This window comes from Polyodon spathula, chromosome 22 (genome assembly GCF_017654505.1).
Source record: "Polyodon spathula isolate WHYD16114869_AA chromosome 22, ASM1765450v1, whole genome shotgun sequence".
In the NCBI taxonomy this organism is placed as follows: Eukaryota; Metazoa; Chordata; class Actinopteri; order Acipenseriformes; family Polyodontidae; genus Polyodon; species Polyodon spathula.
In genome coordinates this window covers 25,881,641-25,905,806 of record NC_054555.1, presented here as the reverse complement: position 1 = coordinate 25,905,806, position 24,166 = coordinate 25,881,641, and the positions used below count along the sequence as shown (strand labels likewise).

At 38.8% G+C, this 24,166-nt stretch overlaps 4 protein-coding genes across 4 annotated transcripts in view; 3 read left to right on the top strand and 1 right to left on the bottom strand.

The window, feature by feature from the left end:
- The first annotated feature begins 416 nt into the window (after positions 1–416).
- ddx55 (DEAD (Asp-Glu-Ala-Asp) box polypeptide 55) lies at positions 417–6,025 on the top strand. The gene is made up of 14 exons (XM_041223626.1): positions 417–584; positions 706–756; positions 839–925; positions 1,279–1,370; positions 1,470–1,532; positions 1,689–1,838; positions 1,996–2,185; positions 2,554–2,636; positions 2,766–2,897; positions 3,281–3,373; positions 3,869–3,983; positions 4,298–4,466; positions 4,583–4,875; positions 5,207–6,025. Exons 1-14 carry the CDS (start codon positions 477–479, stop codon positions 5,384–5,386), a joined length of 1,806 nt encoding a protein of 601 aa, XP_041079560.1. The 5' UTR covers positions 417–476; the 3' UTR covers positions 5,387–6,025.
- A 253-nt stretch (positions 6,026–6,278) lies between these two features.
- Positions 6,279–9,853, bottom strand: eif2b1 (eukaryotic translation initiation factor 2B, subunit 1 alpha). Its single transcript, XM_041223627.1, has 10 exons — positions 9,764–9,853; positions 9,330–9,453; positions 8,384–8,485; positions 8,158–8,294; positions 7,921–8,037; positions 7,444–7,556; positions 7,169–7,237; positions 6,999–7,074; positions 6,794–6,919; positions 6,279–6,492 (listed from the first exon to the last, which is right to left on the bottom strand). The coding sequence occupies exons 2-10, from the start codon at positions 9,340–9,342 to the stop codon at positions 6,337–6,339; spliced, it is 909 nt and encodes a 302-aa protein (XP_041079561.1). The 5' UTR covers positions 9,343–9,453; positions 9,764–9,853; the 3' UTR covers positions 6,279–6,336.
- Positions 9,854–9,940: 87 nt separating this feature from the next.
- On the top strand, positions 9,941–12,847 carry gtf2h3 (general transcription factor IIH, polypeptide 3). Its single transcript, XM_041223057.1, has 10 exons — positions 9,941–10,139; positions 10,427–10,509; positions 10,882–10,988; positions 11,267–11,291; positions 11,359–11,433; positions 11,546–11,600; positions 11,790–11,857; positions 12,240–12,375; positions 12,555–12,591; positions 12,668–12,847. Exons 1-10 carry the CDS (start codon positions 10,091–10,093, stop codon positions 12,735–12,737), a joined length of 705 nt encoding a protein of 234 aa, XP_041078991.1. The 5' UTR covers positions 9,941–10,090; the 3' UTR covers positions 12,738–12,847.
- Positions 12,848–16,349: 3,502 nt separating this feature from the next.
- The window catches only part of LOC121297044 (V-type proton ATPase 116 kDa subunit a2-like), a 20,854-nt gene continuing 13,037 nt past the window's right edge, over positions 16,350–24,166 (top strand). The window contains exons 1-9 of the mRNA XM_041223056.1: positions 16,350–16,662; positions 17,906–17,984; positions 18,230–18,327; positions 18,496–18,633; positions 19,320–19,414; positions 19,882–20,008; positions 20,280–20,362; positions 20,827–20,920; positions 22,147–22,359. Of these exons, the coding sequence (XP_041078990.1) occupies positions 16,546–16,662; positions 17,906–17,984; positions 18,230–18,327; positions 18,496–18,633; positions 19,320–19,414; positions 19,882–20,008; positions 20,280–20,362; positions 20,827–20,920; positions 22,147–22,359 (1,044 nt within the window). The 5' untranslated portion in view covers positions 16,350–16,545. The remainder of the gene's footprint in view (positions 16,663–17,905; positions 17,985–18,229; positions 18,328–18,495; positions 18,634–19,319; positions 19,415–19,881; positions 20,009–20,279; positions 20,363–20,826; positions 20,921–22,146; positions 22,360–24,166) is intronic.

Below are 24,166 nucleotides of genomic sequence, written 5' to 3'. Positions count from 1 at the left end.
ATCTGGTTTATTGATTACGCACCTAATTTGTAGAACTTGAGAAGAGATTTAAATTAAATGCTATGGTATATAGGGAGATAACTTTAGAAAAAAAATCTAAAGCACAGTATCTCAAATATATTTGTATCCTATCACTTTAAATACCCATGCTACCGTGTACCATACACTGTGATAAGATCTATGCTAAGGATAATGTGCTCTTTGAACTCTGTTTAATATCAATAACAATATTTTCTGTATCGTAGAAACTACTAGCCCTTTTTGAAGTCTGGCCAACAAATGTGTCTTACAACGTCATTTTTGTACAGGTGCGCTTCCCTGACGTCACCCCTGCAGCCACACACCCTCTGCAAATTGCAAAGCGGAACCTCTGTATTGCCGGTGTTGTTGCTGCTGAGACGCCGCACAGCAGTACGGACAGGAAGCTGAGGCGGCGTGTTTTGGAAGATTTCTTTTTCTGCAGCTGTATTTTAGAGATGGAGAATGTGACGGAGGGCACGTGGAGAAGTTTACCTGTTAAACTCAACGAAAAGATTTTTCAAACTCTCGACGAGCTGGGATTTACACACATGACCCCAGTCCAGGTGAGTGTGAAATGGCAGCAGTTAACATTGCGGTCCCCGTTCAGAGTGGACGCGACCGCACCGAATGTGAATGCAACGAACGCGTTTGATATGGATTGTATTTTGTATTATTTCTTTACAGTCTGCGTGCATCCCTCTGTTTATGAAGAATAAAGACGTGGCGGCTGAAGCGGTAAGTTATTATTTAAGTACAAACCTTGCAACGTGGTTTATTATATTGTGCTATGTTCTTATTTTCATTATTGTTATTATAGGTGACAGGCAGTGGCAAGACCTTGGCGTTTGTTATTCCCATATTGGAAATCCTGCTAAGGCGAGAGGTGAAGTTGAAGAAAATGCAGGTATGCGCATCTACTTACTGCAGGGGATTTGCTTTCAAGAGTTTAGTTCAAGCTCTGCTTTGTATATCCTAGTTAGATCTTCTATCCCATTATAAGTGTGTAAATAATAAGTGCACTGATAATGTAATACTCATAGACTTATTAAATAAACGCGTCACATATATTGAGATGAAGTATGTGTCATATTCACATTTTGATTTATACATCAATATGTCTTCTATCAAGTGGCTATGGAAGGCGGTGGGACGTCATGGCTCTGCACAGGCTTTATTTTAATTTATTTATTTTTCAGAGCACTTTTTCTTCCAACATGTAGGATTATTTATTTATTTTTGTATCCTGGCTGATTACAGGTTGGTGCTCTCGTCGTTACACCAACACGAGAGCTTGCCATTCAGATCAATGAAGTGATGGAACATTTTACTAAGCATTTCCCACAGTTCAGGTAAGCACAATATATAATATATATATATGTCTATTATATATGAGAGAGTGTGTTCGTTTGAATGTTATTTAAAAAATAAAATACAAATCTGTGTTTTAGACGGATACTTCTAATCGGTGGGAGTAATCCAATTGAAGATGTGGAAAAATTCAAAGAACTTGGGTAGGTACCCTGAGTGTACATAATCTGGGGCTTTCAAGATGTTCTATACGTTAATTGGGACAGAGTTTAAAGAAGTGCCGTGCGTACCTGTAGAAATGAAACAATCCTGGCTTCAAATCTGAAGGGTTGAGAACTTCTTGGTCTGTTTCTTGTCAGTGGAAACATCGTCATTGCCACGCCAGGGCGTCTGGAGGACATGTTCAGGAGGAAGGCGGATGGGCTGGACCTGGCTTGCAGTGTGAAGACACTCGATGTCCTGGTTTTAGACGAGGCGGACCGACTTCTTGACATGGGATTTGAAGCAAGGTACACTATTAGTTGAAGAAGCTGCCTGCTGTTTACATACACCTCTGCAGGAGAGCTGGTCAGGAAATTGAGATTTCTCACTGTTTTATAATGGCATCTTTGCAGTGTCATTAAGAGTCATAGTGCAGTTAGTTAGTGCCTCTCTCATTGTTTGCAGCTTGAATACCATTCTCGGGTATTTACCCAAGCAGAGGAGGACTGGCCTGTTCTCAGCAACGCAGACCCAGGAGGTGGAGAACCTGGTGAGAGCCGGACTGCGTAACCCAGTGCGCATCACAGTGAAGGAGAAAGGAGCCGCGGAGAGCAGCACACAGAAAACACCAGCCAGACTGCAGAACTACTACACGGTGAGAGAGAGCCCCTCACTAACCTTGTGTGGGGATCATTGCTGAAGATCAGTACAATAAGGCTGTTTGTGCACCAATCAAAAATCAAACGGCATGCGTAAATATTTAAGACGAGAGAGGATAAGTGATTTTTAAAAACACCTCCACTGCTTTTAAGATCAATTGAATAAACTTGTAGGTCTTCAAACAGCTTGCCAGAATTTGCATGGGTATTTATTACTAGAGTAAATCGTATTGCTATGCTGCTAAGTGTGTGCCCACACAGTAAAAGGTTAAACAACAGTGTGGAATAACTTTGTGTATACGCTGAATTGAATGTGTTTGGGTTATTCTGTTCTCTTACGTGTACTCTGGGACATTGTGTTCAGGTCTGCAGAACAGATGAGAAGTTTAACCTGCTGGTGGCATTTCTTCGACAGCACAAACACGAGAAACATCTGGTTTTCTTCAGGTAGATTTGCACTTTTTATTCTTTAATGGAAAAATTGACACTTTTGGCGGATTTTATTTTAAGCACTGCTAGCATTGACTGGATTACTGCCCTCTATTCACTGCTCTGTGCCTGTTTCTCTCTCCACAGTACGTGCGCTTGTGTGGAGTATTACGGGAAAGCCTTAGAAGTCTTAATTAAAAATGGAACGATTCTTTGCATTCACGGGAAGATGAAACATAAGCGCAACAAAATCTTTACAGAGTTTCGGAAGTTAAAAAGGTAAAATTTTGTATATGCCTATGAAAGAGCCCTGAAATGGCCTGTAAGAGCCCTGACATACACAATTTGAATTGTGCTGATGCTGGTGTAATAACAAGTGAATTGTGTTTAGTAAGGCTGTGCAACATGTTTCAAATAAACCAAATCAATTCAAATAAATGTAAACCCTTGTATTTAATCCCTTGTATTAATCCTCACACAAGCGTGTAAGTAGAGATGTATAATATCAAGATACTGTACATGATGCCACCAATTGAAAAACAATGGGAGATAAAAAAAATTCTCCAAAACAGTGCTGTATTGACAAGGTTTTTGTGCCTTCCAGATGGCTTGTGTGCTTTGTTTTACCTAACCTGCTCGTTTATGTCGTCCCTTTCCTGTAGTGGCATTCTGGTTTGCACTGATGTAATGGCACGAGGTATCGACATTCCTGAGGTTAACTGGGTTTTGCAGTATGACCCTCCAAGCAATGCCAGGTAGCCGTTTAAAAAAACAAAGTCCTTAAAATGCAAACGGTACTAATGACCATGGTTAAAAATACAATCCAATTTCTATTTTACACTTTGTCCAATTGTGTCCAAACTTGGTTAGGACATTCTTTGCTAAAATCTGTTGAGCAGAATCTAGTGTATATATGGTGGAACCTGCTTGTCCATATTTTACATTTTTACATATGGGTTGTGTAGGTCATGTTGATCTGTGTTCCAGATTGTGGTAGCACTCATTTTGGCAGGAGATGTACAGAGTGTTACCAGCCTACTGTACTTGTTAGCTCCATATTTATTTAGTTTAATTAATTTCTTGGGTTAGAGTTCTGCCTGTTTGAAAATGTTGTGGCTTTCTTTATCAATATCTGTATTAGACAGCCTCAGTGTTGAAAATGCAGTTAATTTTAGCACACAATGGATCTGCTTTTCTGAAGTATTACTGCTCAGTTGCTGATTGGTTGGTTGATTGGTTGTTCTTCGCAGTGCTTTTGTCCATCGCTGCGGACGGACCGCTCGCATTGGCAATCAGGGCAGTGCTCTTGTATTTTTGCTTCCTATGGAAGAATCTTATGTCAACTTCCTGGCCATTAACCAGAAGGTAAGTTTGTACTGGTAAGATCACTTACATATTTTAAGCTTGTATCGTACAATGTAAAATGTGAATTTTTCAATTTCAAGCTCCTAGACAGAATAAAGAGGTATATCCAGTGTAAACTGTATTTGAAATGCCTTTTAGACAGCTAGAAAATTGCTTTCAGAAATGCATACTGCTATTGCCATTAGTGTCATGAAAGCCAATGTGGAATCTCATTTATGTAAGATTTTCATGGGTATGATATTTAGTATAGCACATTTTCTTATACTGGTATGCATTGTGTTCTGTGTTTCAAAGTCTTGATATTCTGGTTGCAGTGTCCAATGCAGGAGATGGCCCCCATAAAGGACATGGTAGATGTCCTTCCCAAATTGAAGTCTCTAGCCATGGCAGACAGAGCTATGTATGAGAGGGGAATGAGAGCCTTTGTGTCGTGCGTACAAGCATATAACAAACACGAATGCAGCCTCATCTTCAGAGTAAAGGGTAAGCAATTATAATTTGATGTCAAAAGGCAATTGTTTTTTTAACTTGTCAGTTGGCTGTTTTTAAATGTTTTCAAGGTCTATGATATTAAGTTTTTTTGACGTCTTTTTAAACAGATCTGGACTTTGCGGGCATGGCTCGTGGCTTTGCATTGTTAAGATTGCCAAAGATGCCTGAGCTAAAAGGAAAGAGTTTCCCAGGTTTTGTACCCGAACTGATAGACACAGACTCCATCCCCTACAAAGATAAGAACAGGGAGAAGCAACGGCAGAAGATGCTGGCAGAAATGCAACAGCAGAGACCGCAGGACAGAGTCAGGAAGAATTTTACCAAGAACAAGGCATGGTCCAAACAGAAAACAAGAAAGGACAGGAAGAAAAAGAAAGCAGACAAAAGAAAGAGAGAGGAGGTATAGATTAACCTGGAGTTCTGTTTGAAATGGTGTATTACAGCAGCATATGCACTCAAATATAGGTTGGTTGATCTCTCACCAATAAAGATTTAATATTTCAAAAAACAAAAACCTCTAAAAATAGTTCAGACACCAAGTTAAATTAGCAGGTATAGTACAATTTGAAAGTATTTCTCTTAACTATACTCTTAAATGTGGATGGGAAAAGCAGATTTAATTAAGGTTGATTTGATGGCATGTCAAGCTAAAGCCATTAATTTTAATATCGGCTGGCCATCTTGCATCAGGTTTGAATTATTTATAACTATTACAAACACTTTGCTTCTAGGGCTCGGACATTGACGACGAGGATATGGGTGAACTGCTCAAAGACACTCGGTTGTTGAAGAAGCTGAAAAAGGGCAAAATCACAGAGGAGGATTTTGAGAAGCAAGTGATAACAGGACCGAAGTCAACCAACAAAAAGGGAGGCGACCACGAGCAGGATGATTCAGAGGATGAAGAATAGTGGAAAAGAACATGGCAATAAATGATTTTATTACACAAAGCCTCATTTTTACTTAAAAAATTACTTATGCAAAGAAAATGTTCTAGTTAGAAAATGGTGACTGCTCATTAGGTTGGTGTTCTAGGATCACTGCATCTCCCAGGATAGCCCAGTGCAGGTCCAGCATTGTTTTCAGTTAGAACCTGCTCGTATCTAGTGGATTAATGGATCAAGGTTAGTCAAGCGGCTCGACTTGGATTGAATTTGGGACCCATCATCTCCCGATTCCAACATGTAGACTACAATCAAGTAGCACCAGCTATGCAGCACATGCATCCCTTGTGCATTCATTGCAGGGGCTGACTCGTACATGCTTCAAGCAGAAAGCTGATTGCACCCAGCTGTTTAGGATAATACTAAAGAGTGGGATTATTGGATCCAAGTCATATATTAGGAGAAATCTAATTTTTAAGCAGACTGGTGTTCAACAAAGCAGGTGCTATCTTTATGTTTTCAAGCCAGCGTCTGACTCCAGGCGGAGACCTCTTCCAGCAGTGCACGATGGCTTCTTTGCAGCTTTGATATATGTGATATTGTAGGAATGATCACGTGCGCTAGGTAAAGAATCTCATTCCAGTCTAATAAAAGGCAAGCAACCTTTTTGGTATGTGTTACTTTATATGTAAACAATAATACATGACAGGTGGTGGATTTGCTGTGTTACCACAGAGAAGGGTGTATATTACACAAACAGCCACACACCCTGGAGTGTCAATGGCTAAAAAATTGAAATTGGGTAATAGGATATAACTAGTGAGGGGTAAAATGTTTTTTTTTTTTATATATATATATATATATACAGCTGTCTTGTAAAAAAAGCTCTCTTCTAAGGAGTTGTAACACCACATTATGCTAGAGTCAGTCACAAAAATTTTATTAAATACAATAGAATTTTATTATGATCAGTGTTGTTACAAATAAAGTTTGATGAGTTCGTCGCTAACGGCTGAAGGGGTCAGCACCCCCAGATCTGTAAAGAGGAGGGTGATCAGGGAAGGGGGTGTGTAATCAATCATTGGATGCTCCTCTGCAAGATTGTTTGATTTCTTCAGTGTGTCCGCCTTGTACTGAAAAAGTAAAAATATCACTTACAGGCTTTTCTAGCACAACAGTGCTACATGAAATAAATCAGAGAATGTGTGTGTTTGTTTTTTTTAAATTTGAAATTGCCCATTGTATTTGGGCTTAGCTCACCGCTACCATCTCTGCGACACGCTGTCCTCTGAAACCCAGAGCTACAGCACTGGAGGACAACGTAGCTCTGGGCAGCTTACGGGCAAGCCCGGACAGTCTACAGGGGTCGCTGGTGTGGGTTAAGTTGAGGACACCCTGTCCGACCTCAGCCCCCTTTTTTTTTTTTTTTTTTACCTTGAACTTGTCTGGAACATCTTGTTGATTCAGCGGGAAAAGCCTGACAAACTTGAAACTTTCCGCTACCGCATAAAACGGTTTGTTGTGTGCTTTGGAGCACACTGCCAGTTGGTACGTTCCAATCTGCAAAAACAAACATGAATAATCTGGCCAGGTGTGCAAGCAGTAAGCATGGAAGTTTCCAAAATGCCAAGACACACACCTTGTTAATGATTCCTCCACTTTCTACAACTCCTTCTGCACCCACTATCACCAGATCCACCTTCTCCACGACGTACCTGACAAACACATGGCATGAGAAGATCAGGGTGGGGCTGGACCACCTTCACAGTTAACTAACACTTCATACCGGTGAATCACAGGCAAACTTACCCAACTGCGGCATCAAGGATCACTGTTACCGGAACATTAAGCTTTCTTAAGGCATCAGCCATATGCTGCCTGCAACAGAGACAACAGTAATACTGTTGTAATAAAAATAACTACCAATGCAAGATCATAAAGAACACTTAAGCATGGACATCCCTGGTTTACATTAGGAATTATCAAGGTTAAAAACAGGCAGCATCTTCACAGTATTTGTATGTATTTACTTTGTGCTACCACTGACACGTTCAGGAGTTTCCATTGTATTTAAGTGTACTTGCCCTGCTGAGTCTGGTTGTGATTCTGTCACGAAGACAGTGAATCGTTTCTTAGCTGCAGCTGCTTTCTCTAACACTCGCAGAACAACCCTCGAATAGGAATGCGTTAGTATAATCTAGAGGGGAAAAGGAAAAGAAACAAGAAACACTCATTTAACAAACACTTTTACTACTGATTACACTGTCAACTCTCCCTCAGGGTCTGAATGCTCTGTACAAGACATCAAAATGCACATGGTATCGCGTTTTCAAATTGTGCAACTTTTCTACACAATACAGAAATCAACTGGCTCTGCAAGAAAACTGGTTTGGTAGTGCCTTTCCACTGCCTTTGTGCTAAAGGAACCAGCTGCATTTATTAAACCAACTATGTTTACAACATAAGAAGAGGTGGCTCTGCTTTATGACAATAGGAGTGATCATTCTTGCAGTCTATGCTATATTACGAATGAACATATTTAGAAAAATCTGAATACTTACAGCTCCGTCCTTTATGAAGGTGTGGCACAGTTTAGCAACTTTGTCTCTTGAAAGTGAAATTTTTTTCAGGAAAAGTTCTCCCCTTACAATCATCACTTTCTTGCACTCTGATAAATCCTGTGAATGGAAACAGTTTGGAAAAGATCAGAACAGCAGCGTTTCAGTCCCCCATCCCCACTCCCTTCTTTCAAAGTGCTCTTGCTAACAATACAAAGCTTGCGATTCAAGCGCACTAACTGGATGCTCCAGTGACGCAAGGCTGATGAAGCGAAGGAATAGCTCCCCTCCGGAAGACACGGCCACCGAGGAGTCTACACTTGTCAGCTTGTCGATAGCTTTAGTCAGGTTCTCTCTCAAGCCTAGAATCGTTTCACCTGGAACAAACAACAGTGGGCTTTGCAGTGAGGGGCTGTGTTAAAAAGCTGTTGTACAATATGGCTTGGAAAAATAAAGAGGTGATTACCTTTGTCTCTTTTCAAAAACTCCAGGAGAGTACGGATGGCTGCCACGGCTGAGGCCACGTCTGTGTTTTCGCGCATTTGGCTTCTGAAATACTCAACAAGCTCTGAAACGAAAGAGGTCTTTTAGTTTACTGTACCTTTACTGGCTTAACGGCAAATTGTGATTTTGACTCCAAAGAACTTCAGAGACCTTGAATCAATTAAAGAGCGAAAATACTTTTAAAATACTGCTTGGTGTTTCAGTCACTAGGTCTGTTTATAACAAGACAAAGCTTTATATGTTATGTTGATAGCAGGTCATTCTGCGTGATGTTTGGATAGAATACATTTCAGACAAGTGAGTACAGACGTACACTGAATAAGCCAAGACCGTCAGAACTCATTCCACCTTTCTGCTTTCCCTTCTATTGCCCCACGTTGCACAAACTGATTCTACATGCCTCGCTGCACCCCTCCCTCTTTTTGATCGAGTACCAACAATCAGGACCATCTTCTTGGCTAACCAGATCTGCTCCCGCAGGTATTCAATTTGAGACCTAATGCTGGTTAGATAACTTGCTGGCACCTACCCATTCTAGTAACAGCAAGGTAATTGTATAAAAGAAGACTAGCTACAGGACAAGCTCATGTACCCACTACCCCGGAGACACATACTTTTCTCCTGGCATGCTGGTACAATACTAGCACAGGTCCTTTCTGCCAATCTCCAGCTGTGCTTGGGTGATGCAATGGCTAAGGGATGTGCCACCTTGCCAACACGTATCAAGGCATTCATTACAAAACAACAAAACAAACCTCATTTCAAAAACACAGGATTAAAACCGAAGATAATTTATAAGGATTATTCAAATTTGTATATTACATTACAGGCAGCAAATAATTACCTAGATCATTACAATACATCGAATAACCATTAGAAGCTTACACTGATGAATCAGATTACCATACCTTTGTCATCCATGTCTTCAAATTTGTATTTAGCCTTTTCCACCAGACGATCACAGCAATAATTATAACCTGAAGCAAAGAACACACCAGTAATATTCCTCTCGTGTAGGATCTGGTCAGCAACCTACCCACAGAGCAGAAAACGAAAATAAAAACACATTCATATCGCACGATAAACAAACTCTATACTGTTTATTACAGATTCTTTCCTCAACTATTTGTCACCGCTCAAACACAAATAACATGATTTTTAGTTTTTATAACTGCAAGAAAACGTTCTGTTAACAGAGAATTGAATTGGCAGACGGACACGCTGGGAGGTTCTTCCGTGCTTCAAAACAACACGCTGAATAGATCACGTTTTACAGTTTGATATTCTGAAACTCCACTTTATCCGTGTAACATAATTGTGTTAAAATATGTTTAAAAATTACCTTTTGAAACGCTTTTAGGTTAGCTATTAAAAAATAAATAAAACACAAGCTTGGTTTCCAGTTGTCGCTGGTTAATGACGTTCCCACCCTGCGACCCACTATGAGTGATACTGAGATGCTGTCCGATTTGAGAAAGAAAGAGTTTTGACAGACATGGCTTCTGGTAAGTGTTATTGTCTTTTATTAACCGCTGATTTTGTTTTGCTTGTAATCTGGCTAACATTGCTGTTGCATGCATCTGTCTGTGGTGTGTACTGTAAATGTAACACATTGCTGTGTATTGTCTTGAGATTGTTAGGCAAAAAATGACTGCAGAAACTTTCTATAATGATGTGCTGTAACCAGGCAACATGGGAGCTGTGCTACACTGGTCGTGGAACCATTATTATTATTATTATTATTATTATTATTTATTATTATTATTATTTAAAAAAAAAAGAAATACAAAAGATCTAGGAAATATCAATTGCATATCAAAATAAATAATCAGAAATGAGTGTAAGATGTTTTGTTTATATATGGTGAAGCATAGTCAGTGTTTGACAGAACGACGCAGACGGGGTGTCCTTTAATCTTGATGCTTTGACAGTTGTTTAGTTCATTGATACCGCATTTACCAATCAAGACACTCGCAGACAACATGAATAATGTTACTTCCCTCAGCAGATGATGAGCTGAGTCTCCTGGTGGTTGTGGTGGATGTGAATCCCGTTTGGTGGGGACAGCAGGCACAAAAGGAACCCGAAGTAAGATAAGGGAGAGTGTCGATGCATGAACACATCCCTATATATACCCCTATATATATATATACTACCAACCTGGCGTCCAAAGACTAAGAATAAAACAACATTCTATAAGGAAATATGAAGGATTAATGGAGACATTAAAATTGTTCAGAGCAGTGAGCATTCTTATTTAATATCTGGTGAATATGACTGCAGTAATATCTGCTTTTGAGATCCATTACCTCACAATCTTCAAGATTCTTCACTAAGTTCTCAGCACTACTTTTAGCTTGTACAACGAGTTCATAGGATTTGCAGAGATATACTTTTGACTAGTTATTGAATTTTGAAAAGACGGCTCTTGTTTTCTCTTGCTGTTACGCTTCGGAGCAGTTCACGCTGTCAGAGTGCATGGACGCTGTGATGGTAATGAGCAACACTCATCTGGTCATGACCCGAAGCAACAAACTGGCAATCATCGCCAGCCACTGTCAGGAAAGGTAAGCTTGATACCAGCGTTCCAGTGCAACGCAGTCGTGTGTGTGTGTGTGTGTGTGTGTGTGTGTGTGTGTGTGTGTGTGTGTGTGTGTGTGTGTGTGTGTGTGTGTGTGGTGTGTGTGTGTGTGTTTGTGTGTGTGTGTGTGTGTGTGTGTGTGTGTGTGTGTGTGTGTGTGTGTGTGTGTGTGTGTGTGTGTGTGTTTCTTTTGTAAAACAAAAGTCAGAAAGTTCCCTTACGTCTACTCCAGGAGGTCAGCTCTGTCTAATTTGTGTTTTGCAGTCATTTTTTATACCCTAGTAAGCACTGGAAATTTAAATTTAAATAATTGTATTGCATACTTTTTTTTTTTGTATTTATTTTTTGTGCCTCAGGTCATCAAGGCTGCAGACGATTCTGCTTTACAATACATGAATTTCATGAATGTAATCTTTGCAGCACAAAAGCAGGTATTGCTGAAAAGCCTTACATGTTTTTTTTTGTTTAATTGACAGTGTAAGGTAAAATGGTACTCTGGTTGTGCATTCTAACTAAATTGCAAACCTTGCCTTTCTGTTTCAGAGCGTATCAATAGATGCCTGTGTTTTAGACGCTGACTCGGGACTACTGCAGCAGGGTATATATATATAATATATATATATATATATATATATATATATATATATATATATATATATATATATTATATATACACACACATACACACACATATTTTCTAACAAGTATATGGTACATTGATAGCATTAAAGAGTACAGGTTTGTTTCAGTGTTAACTATATTGATTTTAATATGTTGATGTTTCAGGCATGTGACATAACAGGAGGGTTATATCTGAAAGTACCACAGAAGATGGCTCTGGCACAGTATTTACTGGTGGGTATCTTAAAACAATAGGGCATATTTTCATATTGTTTACTCTTAAATGAACTCTTGAGTTTTTTTTATATAAGCAGAAAATAAAATGATTATTTTACAAAACTGTTTTTATTTTTCATTTTGTAACATTAACATAGAATATCTTTTAGAAAAATAGGAGGCAATTTAAGACTTGAGTAAACACTTGCCCAGTTACACAGTCAAAGGGTTAACTGTGGGTGGGGAAATCTGAAGGTATCTCCCACTTCATTATAACACTGTAAACCTAAATACATATATTGATTTGAATTAGTCAGAAACAGGTCATTGTACTCAACACAGAACAGCAGTCTTAAAGTAATCTTTAATCGTTCCTTGTGTTGTTTCTCGTCCAATGCAGTGGGTTTACCTTCCTGATACTGATCAGAGGTCCCAGCTCGTTCTTCCACCGCCAGTGCATGTAGACTACAGGGCAGCTTGCTTCTGCCATCGAAACCTCATTGAGATCGGATACGTGTGTTCAGTCTGCTTATCAAGTAGGTCTCAGACACATCAATGCAAAATGTGCACACCCCCCCCCCAAAACAAGATAAGCACTCCTATTTTTAAAGAACAGCTAAGGTGCACTTCAGTGGACTTAAATGAATTATCTACGTTTTGTAATGCCTCCTGTTAATTATGTTTTTAACTGAGGTTTTTTGTATTTGTTTTAAAGTATTCTGCAACTTCAGCCCCATCTGCACCACGTGCGAGTGAATATCAACCTTAGCAATTCTGTTTTGTAATGTTGTTGTACACGATGTAAACCTGTCTGTGTCCTCTTTCTAGGACTGCCTTCAAGATTGCATTGCCACATGCCATGAAAGCTAAAAAAAAGAAACTCAAACCAACTACATGACCTTCAACCAAAAACTGTTATGAACATTCAGAAGTGAACTAAGTGTGATATCATGGCTCAATGGAATATATCTGTACTATAAGTGGATATTGGTTGTTTGTATTTTTTTTTTCTTTTCTGGCTAAGGTACCTTGGTGGTTCTCTTATTTAATAAATATATTTTTCAAAAACATAAAACTCTTGTTTTTCTTGACCATCTGATATTCCGTATGCACACAATCTGTATATTTCTGTAACTTTAGAATGCTTATAGAAATGATGTACTATCCAACATTGTGGTTTAGAAGCGCAGAGTCGGTGCCTGCAGACTTATGACTAACTTAAACAGGCTACATCTCAATGGAAATTAGTTTTGCATGTGGATTTGATTTCCATCCCATAAGGATCCAGTCCACTAGAAAGTTCTTAGACCCCAACTGCACGTGGATGTCTTGGTACCTTGTGTGCACACTACTGCACAGTTCGGTTTACTGCATCCACAAGTTGCCTATATGTGTGTTTCACAATCTAAAACATATTTGGATCACATGTGTTTTGGACATCTTTCTTAAGTTTATGTTAATAATAATAATAATATAATAATAATAATAATAATAATAATAAAGTTAGATTAATTTAATTTCAGAATTAAAAACTGAAATAATTAAATGTCTTTTTGCCACGGAAAGGTGTTGAGGTTTTCATGTTCAGAGTATAAAACTATTAAAACATTTTTTATATGTCTTTTATTTTGATGTCTGTATAATTTATTTTCTAATCTCATGCACAACCCACACGTCTCTGCTGCATTCTCTGTGTACTTCCTATTACACCCTAGATAAGGAACCAAATGTGTTTCCTTCGTTGTTTCAGTCAAGTAAGTTTTGTCAGGAACGTAGTGTTGCATTCTTCACAGTCAGGTAGAGACGTCTACCCGCTTTGTGTTTGGGAATTGTGGTTTCGTCAGAACATGCAAACCCCACTGTTTACTCTGTCAACAAGACTATACCAAAACCTATAACAAAACCAAACAATAGAAAAAGAAATGTGATGTTACTTATACTTAATTCACCAAAATCCCAGATGATTTATAAATAAGGCTCCACTGCACAGTTCCAGGACTGAGCTACAAGCCACGTTTGGGGTTGGAAACATTGGTTATGTGGCATGGTGTATTTATAGGTGACGGGATGTCTTGTTGGGTACAGGAAACGTCATTTGAAGCCCGCAGACGTAAATTACCAAGTGACTGACACGATTTATTATTAGAACTTGATTCCCGACATGTTGACAGAAATGTTGCTAATTGCATTTAATTGAACTCTGTAGCACGACACGCTATGTACAGTTTGCTTGAAGTCTATGCCAGTGAATCAGTGACACATTCCCATGTGTGTTCATGTTAACCCTAAGCACCTGGTTTAACTTCTGGCTGGTCATCCTTGATAAGAATGTGTCAAAGTGCAGTATTTAAGAAAACATATATCTTCTAGCCTGACTGTAATGTCATTAATGCGAGGATAGCCTAGGCTTTCATTACTGTTAATGTTACCCCTGTACACCCCACGCAGCGTATCCATGGCCTCTCGGAAGCAGAAGCGAATGTTGTGATACGTGGAGGAAGGCAGTCTGATGAAGCTGAAATCCTATCTGCGTAAACACCTGGACATTGAGCTGAATTTCACGAAGGGGAGTAAGGGACGCACCCCTCTTCACTTGGCCTGTTCGCTGGGGGACGATGCTGTGCTCAGGCTGCTGTTAAAATGGGGCACAGACCCTTTGAGCGAAGACCGCAAAGGGGATACCCCGTTACACTTGACAGCGAACAGGACACTCAAGCATGGCAAGAGGAGTATGTTGTGACGCACACATGTGGAAAAGACCATGGCTAAACAACAAGGATTCTCATTGCAAGCTCAAAGCTAGGTAGACACAAAGCTATAGAGAACAATTATTACATCTCAATTGTAGCAGCAGAACTCTGTATGTCTGTAACTGTCATTGTTGTTCTTTCAAACGTCCCTTTTGTTTCTTCAACTATGATGACCTGGTGGTCCCTTTAAGAAAACGCTGTCCTGTTGCTATGGAGATGCAAAATCGAGCAGGTGTAACACCTCAAGATACACTACAGTGGATGAAAGAGGAACAGGTCAGTCTAACCCTGCACTTTCACCCATTCCAGGTTTTACAAGCTTGATTAGCCACGGTGTACAGCTAACAAGCTCAGGCATGTCTTATTAAAATCATAGTAAAACCAGGAATTGATCAAACTGCTATGCAACGAGAGTCTTATTTCCACAGTGATTCACTCTAGAAAATCCCCTAATGGGTGTGTTTGCTTCCTTCAGTTCCAGAAGTCTCCAGGAAAGGGAGACAGCTCCAAAAAAAGCAGATCCAGAAGGTGGCGCAATAAGCTCTTTGGAGAATGACAAGATGAGATCTTTGAGACTTTTGGGCAGTACGATGGTAAGACCTTTCACTGGTTTCTTCTTTCTACAGCAGGATAGTTATAGGAGTGAGCGGCTATTATAATTATTCATTTCACAAGGATAAATATATACTGCTGGAGCACACATCTCCCCCAGCTCTCTCTCTATAGATGCAAAACTGTGTGCAAGCAGCTTCTATAAGGTTCAGTGTATGCCAATGAATGGATTAATGATCTCAGAGGGATAAAAAATACATATTAACTTAGAATACACTTTTATATTTGTTTTACTTTTAGAATAAAAAAGTAGTGTATTTTTTATTCCAAAAGTGACTCCACTTATATTTGGTGAATCTGATAGTATTCTTTGTCAAACAATTTTAAATTTTTTTTCATTTAAATGTGCTCCCCCACTTTTTTTTTTTTAGCAAGTAAAGTTTCTACTTCTGATAATTCTGTCATTATTACATGGAAAACATAAAAGTTAGGATTTGAAATAAAACTTTTTTTTTTTAAACCAGCTGTAGAAGTAGGAGAGACTTTCCATTCTGGATTTGCCAAAAGGTTTAACCAAGCGCGTGGTACCCAAGGGTGTTTAACAAATGAGAGGTGTTTGATTTTTTTTATTTATTTTTACTATTTTACTAGGCGCGTTTCGGTCGGCCTGCTTAATTGTGACACCTAGTGGTATTTTTTTCGAACCCCGAGGAAGTATGCGGTTGGCCACCAGTAACACATCCTAGTCTTGACCCTGCTTCTGGTCACCAGTCTGTGAAAATGACGATCTGGAAACGACGTGAAACAGACTGAGCGACAGAAAAATATCAAGCAAAAAGAAATGACACTCGAGAGGTTTAAAATCTTTGTAATTAGAACAAACTAAATGAAAACGTGCAGTCGTTTCGACGTGTCAAAATTGCATACGCGTTTGGCCTGTTTTTGATTTATTTTTAATGCGAACATTTTGTTTTTACATAAGGATACAATACAGTGAGACACACACACAGTATCGTAATTTCTATTTAAATTAGCGTTTCAGGTTTCAATGTCACTGTTGACATTTTTATGGCTTGCGTTTGATGAACAGAGGATATAAGCTAATTGAAAAAACTATATAACTTTTATTGATATAATATATATATAAATATATATATATATATATATATATATATATAGATAGAGAGAGAGAGAGAGAGAGAGAGAGAGAGAGAGAGAGAGAGAGAGTGTGTAATAGCTATTGCGTATTGTAAATATAGAGATCGGGTCTTGACTTAATTGTTTCCTGCATTATAAGACGTGTCATTGTTTTATGATCGACAAAGTGCTGACATACTTGCCTTGAGAAAAAATTGCCTCCTGAATTGTCTGGATGTAAAATAAAATCTCTAAGACTGGGTAAAGATGGGCTCCATATTCAGAAGTGAGGAGATGTGCTTGGCTCAGCTCTTCTTGCAGTCTGGGTCCGCTTATGACTGCATTAGCGAACTGGGAGAAATGGGACTGGCAGAATTCAGAGATGTAAGTACATTATAAACAACATTGTTTTTTTTTCTGAAAGGTTTTCATCCCACCTCTTTGTTAATAGAAAACAAGCAAATCAAAGTTTATCTATCTGTCTTTCTATCTATAAAACAGCTGAAGATGGGCTTCTGCCATATATGACAGGTCTTGGCTGCCTGGCGCTAGTTTTGTCAGGTGTAAGGTAATAACACATATTCTGGTTACCACCGCGTAAGCAAATGATAAGGTAGGATGATGGAAGCAAATAATTATTTTAGCAGATACACAAGGTATCGGGGCAGAATTATGATGTCAGCCAAAAACAAGATTTGATGTGCATTGAATTAAACGGACTGACATGGTCCCCTGGATGCATGATGGCATGATGGGAGCTGAAGCATAATGATTAAGTAATCTGCTTTAGTAATATTTGTAGTGCATTCTGCAATTTATAGTAATCTGTAGGTATTATGTCAGTAATCTACAAGTGTTAGTAATCTGATACCTAGAACATTGACCAGTTTTTAAAGACAAAATGGACAGTCAATTAAACTTGTACAGTTTTCTACAACTTCAGACAGTCGAATGAATGTTTGTGTTTACTTTAGGGCAAGACATTTTGTGTAACACTCTATTAAGCTGTGCAATGTTGAAGGGGTTCTCGTGGAGAGTTTAATTTATCGTGACTTTGAGGCTAACAGCCATGTTCACAAACAGTGTAAGAGTGCCAAGTTAATGTTGTTTTACAGTGAGCATTGAAAAAAGTGGTGTTTGTATTTTGGATACGAGGAGCATAAATGTTGGTCCTTAAATAACCTTTAACTTGCAGTCCAATCAATCCAGTCTACCCTATTAGCTTCATCCCTGGGCCTGTTTTTTTTATTTTTGTTTTTTTATCCAGCTAGCAAATTGAATTCAGAGGTTGTTTTTCTCGTAAAGCTGAAAAAATCACTAATTTGTACAGTGGGTCAGCCAGGCCACAAGCATTAGACTTGATAATGCTACCTGATCAGCAATGCTAGTTCGGAAACTGTGTCCCTTTTCATTACTGATGGAGTCATGTTGGTTGTGGGTTAATGCTGTTATGCAGTATTGCTAGTTTGAGTTGGCAGTTAGCATCCTTCATGCATACTGAATGACAGCCTGATCCTGCCCAGGCTCAGTTCTGCAGTTCTAGAACAGGGCTGCTGAATGGCACCAGCAGCTTGACAAATCACGTTACACCTTTATTCCATGTTTGTTTTTGCTTGTTCAATTTCAGCTCAATCCCAACATGAACGCCTTTCAGCGCAAATTTGTCAACGAGATAAAGAGGTGCGAAGAAATGGAGAGAATCCTTGGTAAGACATGCAGTCAATAAATACGTCCCAAGTGGGATTATCCAAAAAGAGGTCTGGCCGAATGCCAGGTAATTTCTGATAATTTCTGTAATGAAAAGCTTTTTGCAACTCCAGAACAAGGACCCATTGACAATAATAGAAAATCGACAGCAGTTTAGTTATTATGAAACTTTTAATTAAGAGTGGTGTCAGCAATGCTACAGCTGAACAGAAGCCTTAACCAAGCGTTTTTCTATACATTGCAGTTTATTTGCTGAGAGAAATTAAAAAAGCAGACATACCTCTGCCAGAAGGAGATGTCAATCCGGTAGCCCCACTGCCTAAACATGTCATGGTGATAATGGTAAGTTACATTTTGTAGAAAACGTTACTTTGCTGAACAACTTACAAGTGCAATAGGATTCAGGTTTGGGTGAACATGCCTCAATTAAATGGTACTGGTAGTGATGAGAATGAAATGCATATTCTTTACACCAGAAATGTAACATCTTTACTTCATTCCCCATTTAAGGAGCAGCTGCAAAAGCTTGATGTCGAGTTAAGGGAAGTAACCAAAAATAAAGAAAAGCTGAAGAAGAATCTTTTGGAGCTGACAGAGTACACCCACATGCTGAGGGTAACCAGGAACTTTGTCCAAAGGAATGCAGAGGTAAAATATGATGCATACGCATTTCTCTTTATTTCTGTAGTTGTCTAATAAAATGCTGGCTGGTAAATCATCCAGATTCAGCTTCCCTTCTCCCAGCTGAGCTGTGAGCTGCAGCTGCATGCTTTCCATATTCCCTGCTGGATGAACGTGGACCTAAACCTGGGAATGGGGATCAGTAATGTTACAACACCAAGAGCCACATACATACATGCATGTGTGTTGAAAATGTATCAGAGTGTGTTCTTGCTAGTTTACTTCTAATTGTATTGATTTACTCAACAATCTTGCATCAAAGAAAGTGTCTAATAGTGATATATTACCAGAATCCTTTACAATTGCTTTGTTCAGAAGATTAGCAGAGTGCACACGGATTCCAACAAAAAACTAATGGGCTGGTGCTATGCTTTCTTTTAAGTAGTATTTCAGAAAAAACAATTTTATTGGTATGCAATCTCTCTGTACAGAAGTGTTATACATTCATGTGTAATTCATTTGATAGGTTTCTATTGAAAGTAAGTTAAAAGGAAGGCTGACTGGCTAGTCATTTATCCAAGCCCATTGATTATTCATTCATGCCCTACAGCCTTCTTGCTTCATGCACTTATTTAACTCAGCCTGATTGAAGAAAGGTTAAAGGGGCGTTTCTAGTATCTGCTGGTTCATATATCACAATTATGTTTGAGCAGGAGCCTTCACGATCTCAGTATGAAGAGTTCCCTTCTTTGGAAAAGGAGTCCTTTGTGGAGTGTACCAACATGCAGAGGATGGGGGCCAAACTAGGGTGGGTAATAGAAGAAAAAAAAGCCAGACCTTGCAGCCACACAAGTATCTGCCTTAACAATTAAGCACGGGCACTGTTCTACTCATGCAGTTTTTTGGTGTAATTTTGAAGTCTTGTCATCAGCTGTTTCAGATCACTGTCCCTTGGGTCTTTGTCTTTTATCAAATGCTGTAAATGCAAAAACTATGCAAATGTGTTAGATTGGTCTACCAAGGTTAATCAAACATTTAAAGATTTGGCAACGCCGGATTCACAGATAAGCAGTGATATACACCCACAGTATGTCTTTCTGCTCAACCCAGAGTATGTAGCAGGGTCGTGCAGGCATTTTATTCTTTGTTAAAATTATATTAATATAGCTGTTGAAGTACAGTAGGAGTATTGAAGCTTGGAACAATAGTTTGAAGAGTTTATTCATTATCATTTTGTTTTAACTGTTTTTTTTTTTTTTTTATATTTATAAACAGATTTGTTTCCGGCTTAATCCATAGAGGAAAAATAGAAGCTTTTGAAAGGATGCTGTGGAGAGTGTGTAAAGGCTACACGATTCTTAGTTATGCAGAGATAGATGACATTATTGAAGATCCATATACTGTGAGTGTTAGCAGTGCGACCTCTCATTCCAACAGTCCCATGCTATGCAAACCTACGTGCTATGCAGACCTTTCTTTAAGTTTGTGATGAATACTGCAGTATTTTGAATACATCAATTTGAATAAATAGGGCTTGATTGGTGCTCCAGCTACCCTCTCTTTGTGACGAGCCGTGTGTGTGAGGCACTGTTTGCTGTTTGTAGCCTCCTTTTATTTTAGGGAAAAGGTACATATGTGCATTTGAATATAAAACTGTGTTTGTTTGTTTTTAGGGAGAAACCACAAAGAGTGTTGTGTTTTTAGTTTCTTATTGGGGTGAACAAATAGGCCAGAAGGTTAAGAAGATATGCGATTGGTAAGAGAGAAATTATTTCCCTTTCCCCTACATAGAAATACTTCCCCTAACATAATACCACAGTCTTGTCTCTTAGTAGTTAAGACTACTACACTGGGGAATGCAAAGCCCTGGCACTGTGGATGTAGTGGGGGCGGCCATGTGTGCAAATATTTATGCAACATGTAATTCATTTTATAAACAGAATTGGAATCTAGAGATATCAAGACATCTATCTATCCATCTGATCGCTTATTGCAGCGGTCTGAAATCAAGTAGAAATTACTTCTGTGTTGGTAACTAATGTTTTTAAAGCAGTTCAGTCTTTTTTGTATCATTGACAAGCGTGTTAGTACATCACGTTGATCTATTAGTACAATGTATACACTGTGTGTGTGTGTGTGTGTGTGTGTGTGTGTGTGTGTGTGGTGTGTGTGTGTGTGTGTTCTGTTTTTAACTGTTCGTGTCCCTGCTGGTTTTCTCAGTTACCACTGTCACACCTATCCGTACCCCAGCAGCAATGAAGAGAGGAGGGATGTTGTGGAAGGGCTCAAGATCCGAATACAGGATCTGCACACTGTGAGTGGTTTTAAAGCATTGTGTAATTACATACTATTAATCATAGTGATTGCATTCATGTTTTGTAAATAATGACATTATTGGAATGTTTCTGGAAGGAAAAAGTAGATCTGGGCACTAGTGAGTTAATTGATTCTGCTGTTCAGCTGGGAATTAGATTAGTTTGCGTATTGGAATAGTACACCGCTTCCTTTATGAACTTTACAAGCCTCCTTTTAGAGAGCACTTAAGTTTAACCTGGGGACAAATGAAATTCAGAGAGATGAATGGACTAAGAGGCAGGAGCCCTGGGTTTAAATGTCAGCTGTGCTATGTGTGTGTCCTCAGGCAAGTCATATGACTTCCTTGTGCTTCAGTCTTCCCAGCCCATTGTACAGAGTTGGAATATGTCAATAATTTCTGATAAAAGAAGTCTGTCTTGTTTCGTCAATGTGATCACAAATTGCATGATAAGTGTGTTACTTATTGTTGTAGTCAAGTTACTATTACAACCATAAGTGGTACTTGTGACACACTCTCTCGCTGTGTGGCCACTGGAGGGCTTATTGAGTCATTTAATGATTAACGGAAAAAGGCAGCATTTAGTTAACCAAAATGGTGCAAGAATTTCCATTTACTTTTTTTTAATTTTTTTAAATCAATTTTTATAAACTCATTTAACGATCGAGTATCAGCGGATGACCTTTGATACCATTTTGAAGCCAGATGCCTCTTTTCAACCAATGAATCTAAACACTGAATGTCACCAGGCATCTGAACCCTGCAGGCAAGGGCCCTGTTTGGAAAGTTTCCATCTAGACTTGCTGGGTGTTTGTGGCCAGTAGTAGTTGCTGAAGTGTGATGAGGCATATAACCCACACTGTATCCTAACCCTGCAAAGCACAAAGACCAATGCAGAGCTCCCGGTGGAAACCCTTGCTAAGAGTGGTATTGGAAGCACATCTGCATGGCTCACCCTGCACTCCAAATGGCAGTGCATTTCCTGGGTGAGCCACCGGGGATCCCATACCCAGTGTTTTGTGTTGCCTCCAGAATTTTTAAGCCATGAAAGCAATTAACTAATTTCTAAATATGTATTGGTTTTCTGACTAATCAGTGTGTGTCAGCTGTTGTTGGTATTTTAAAAAAATTAATTAAATGCATTTTTTGCATGTAACTCATCAGATTTCAATTATGGTCAGTGTTATTAATAGGAGATTTTTTTTTTCCTTCCATCTCTTGGTAAGGTTTTGCACAGAACCGAAGATTACCTGAGACAGGTCTTGGGTAACGCTTCAGAATCCATTTACACTTGGGTGATCCAGGTGAAAAAGATGAAGGCGATTTATCACATACTGAACCTGTGCAGCTTTGATGTTACAAATAAATGCCTCATTGCTGAGGTCTGGTGCCCAGTTGATGACTTGGCGACGTTGCGCAGAGCACTTGAGGAGGGATCGGTGAGTTCATTTTCACACTGAAGGACCTGAGGTCGACTAGCTGAAACTTAACTAAGGGATGGTCTGCCCCTTTTTTAAATCAATAGAGTAATACGATTGAATGACACTTGAGTGAGTTAGGGTGTGCATGACATTTTGGAACTTGTATTCAGACATGTTACTGTATTTTCATAACAGATCAGAGGCACATGCTTCTATTTGTTTGCCTGGTGCCTGTAGCAGTTGATTTGTGTTTTTAATTGTTCTGTGAGTACAAGTTCAGTTATATATTGTTTTTTTTTTTTTTTTTTTTTGCAGGAGTGGAGCCACTGTTCCGTCATTTGTGAATCGAATACCAAGTACAGAAACACCTCCCAGCCTCATCAGAACAAACAAATTCACGTCAGGATTTCAAAATATTGTAGACGCTTACGGAGTGGGCAATTACAGAGAAGTTAATCCAGGTAATTGTTGCCGAAAGCACCTTGGGACCCAGCTTGGTTAACTTTGATCTGAAACTACAAGATGGAGCAACGTTCAATCAAAACGTCTATCGTTACTTATTACATTTCTTTCAGTATTTCTAAATGTAGCATTATTTATTGTTCAGTAGTTGTGGATGTAAATGGCTATGTAAAAGTAGTTTTAGTTTGCCCTTTTTTTGTATTCTTTGTCAGTGTGGTTCCAGTTCAGATCCCATTATGGCTTGCAGTGCTGTGATTTTTAAATTGATAGGTGCAGACTGCTGATGGAAAGCTAAATCCTGTTTAAATCCTTCCAGCTCCATACACCATTATCACATTCCCCTTCCTCTTTGCTGTGATGTTTGGAGACTTCGGACATGGAATAATAATGGCTCTGTTTTCATTGTGGATGGTTGTATTTGAAAACAATCCCACACTAAAGAAAACAAGAAATGAGGTAAAATGTGTTTAATAGTTTTACTTTCGCTTGTGTGTTGTGGTAATTTACACAGCACTGTTACTGGGGCAACATAAGTGTAATGTACTTCACAAAAATGCAGTATTTTTTTTGGATTAATTGCTAAAGTATTATTGGATAACAAGCCTTTTTATGATTTATGTATGCTTTACTTAATGAAGACAATGCAAGTTCTAAGTTTATACATGCGTTCACATGGACCATATTGATTTTGATGCTATACCTACCTTTTGAGTTTTAGTGGATATTCAACCATTAAATCTTGAATTTATGAATTCATCTGTTTTTTTAATTAACAGATATGGAACACATTTTTTGAAGGAAGATATATTATTTTATTAATGGGAGTTTTTTCTGTGTACACTGGCCTAATCTACAATGACTGCTTCTCAAAGACTATAAATATGTTCGGCTCTGGCTGGAGTGTGAAGGCAATGTTCGAAGCGAATCACTGGACGTAAGTCAAATGAATTATTACTTCATTTCTTAACTAATGGAAGGGCTAGCTTTTACTGTTGGTATATTGGTTTAATGAGGCCCAGGGCAGGTTTTCGGTGATAATGGACCTGGAATTGAAGTAGTATCCAAAGGCACTTCTCACCCTGACAGCAACTTTACTGTGTAATTCCAGGTCAATTATCACACATTGTTGGACATGAAATTGTCTATTTGATCAATGGAGTACAATACAGAAATCTCTGGGTTATATGATCTGTATGTAGGAGAGACTATGTTTTAGTTTTGCATTTTAGATTGCTTGGCTGTGGAGGTCATTAGTGACAAGAAAACCACAACTAAGCTCGGATCACATTGCAATTCATTCCTGTGTTTTCTACACATTATTTTGAAAATAATATTATATATATATGTGTGTGTGTGTGTGTGT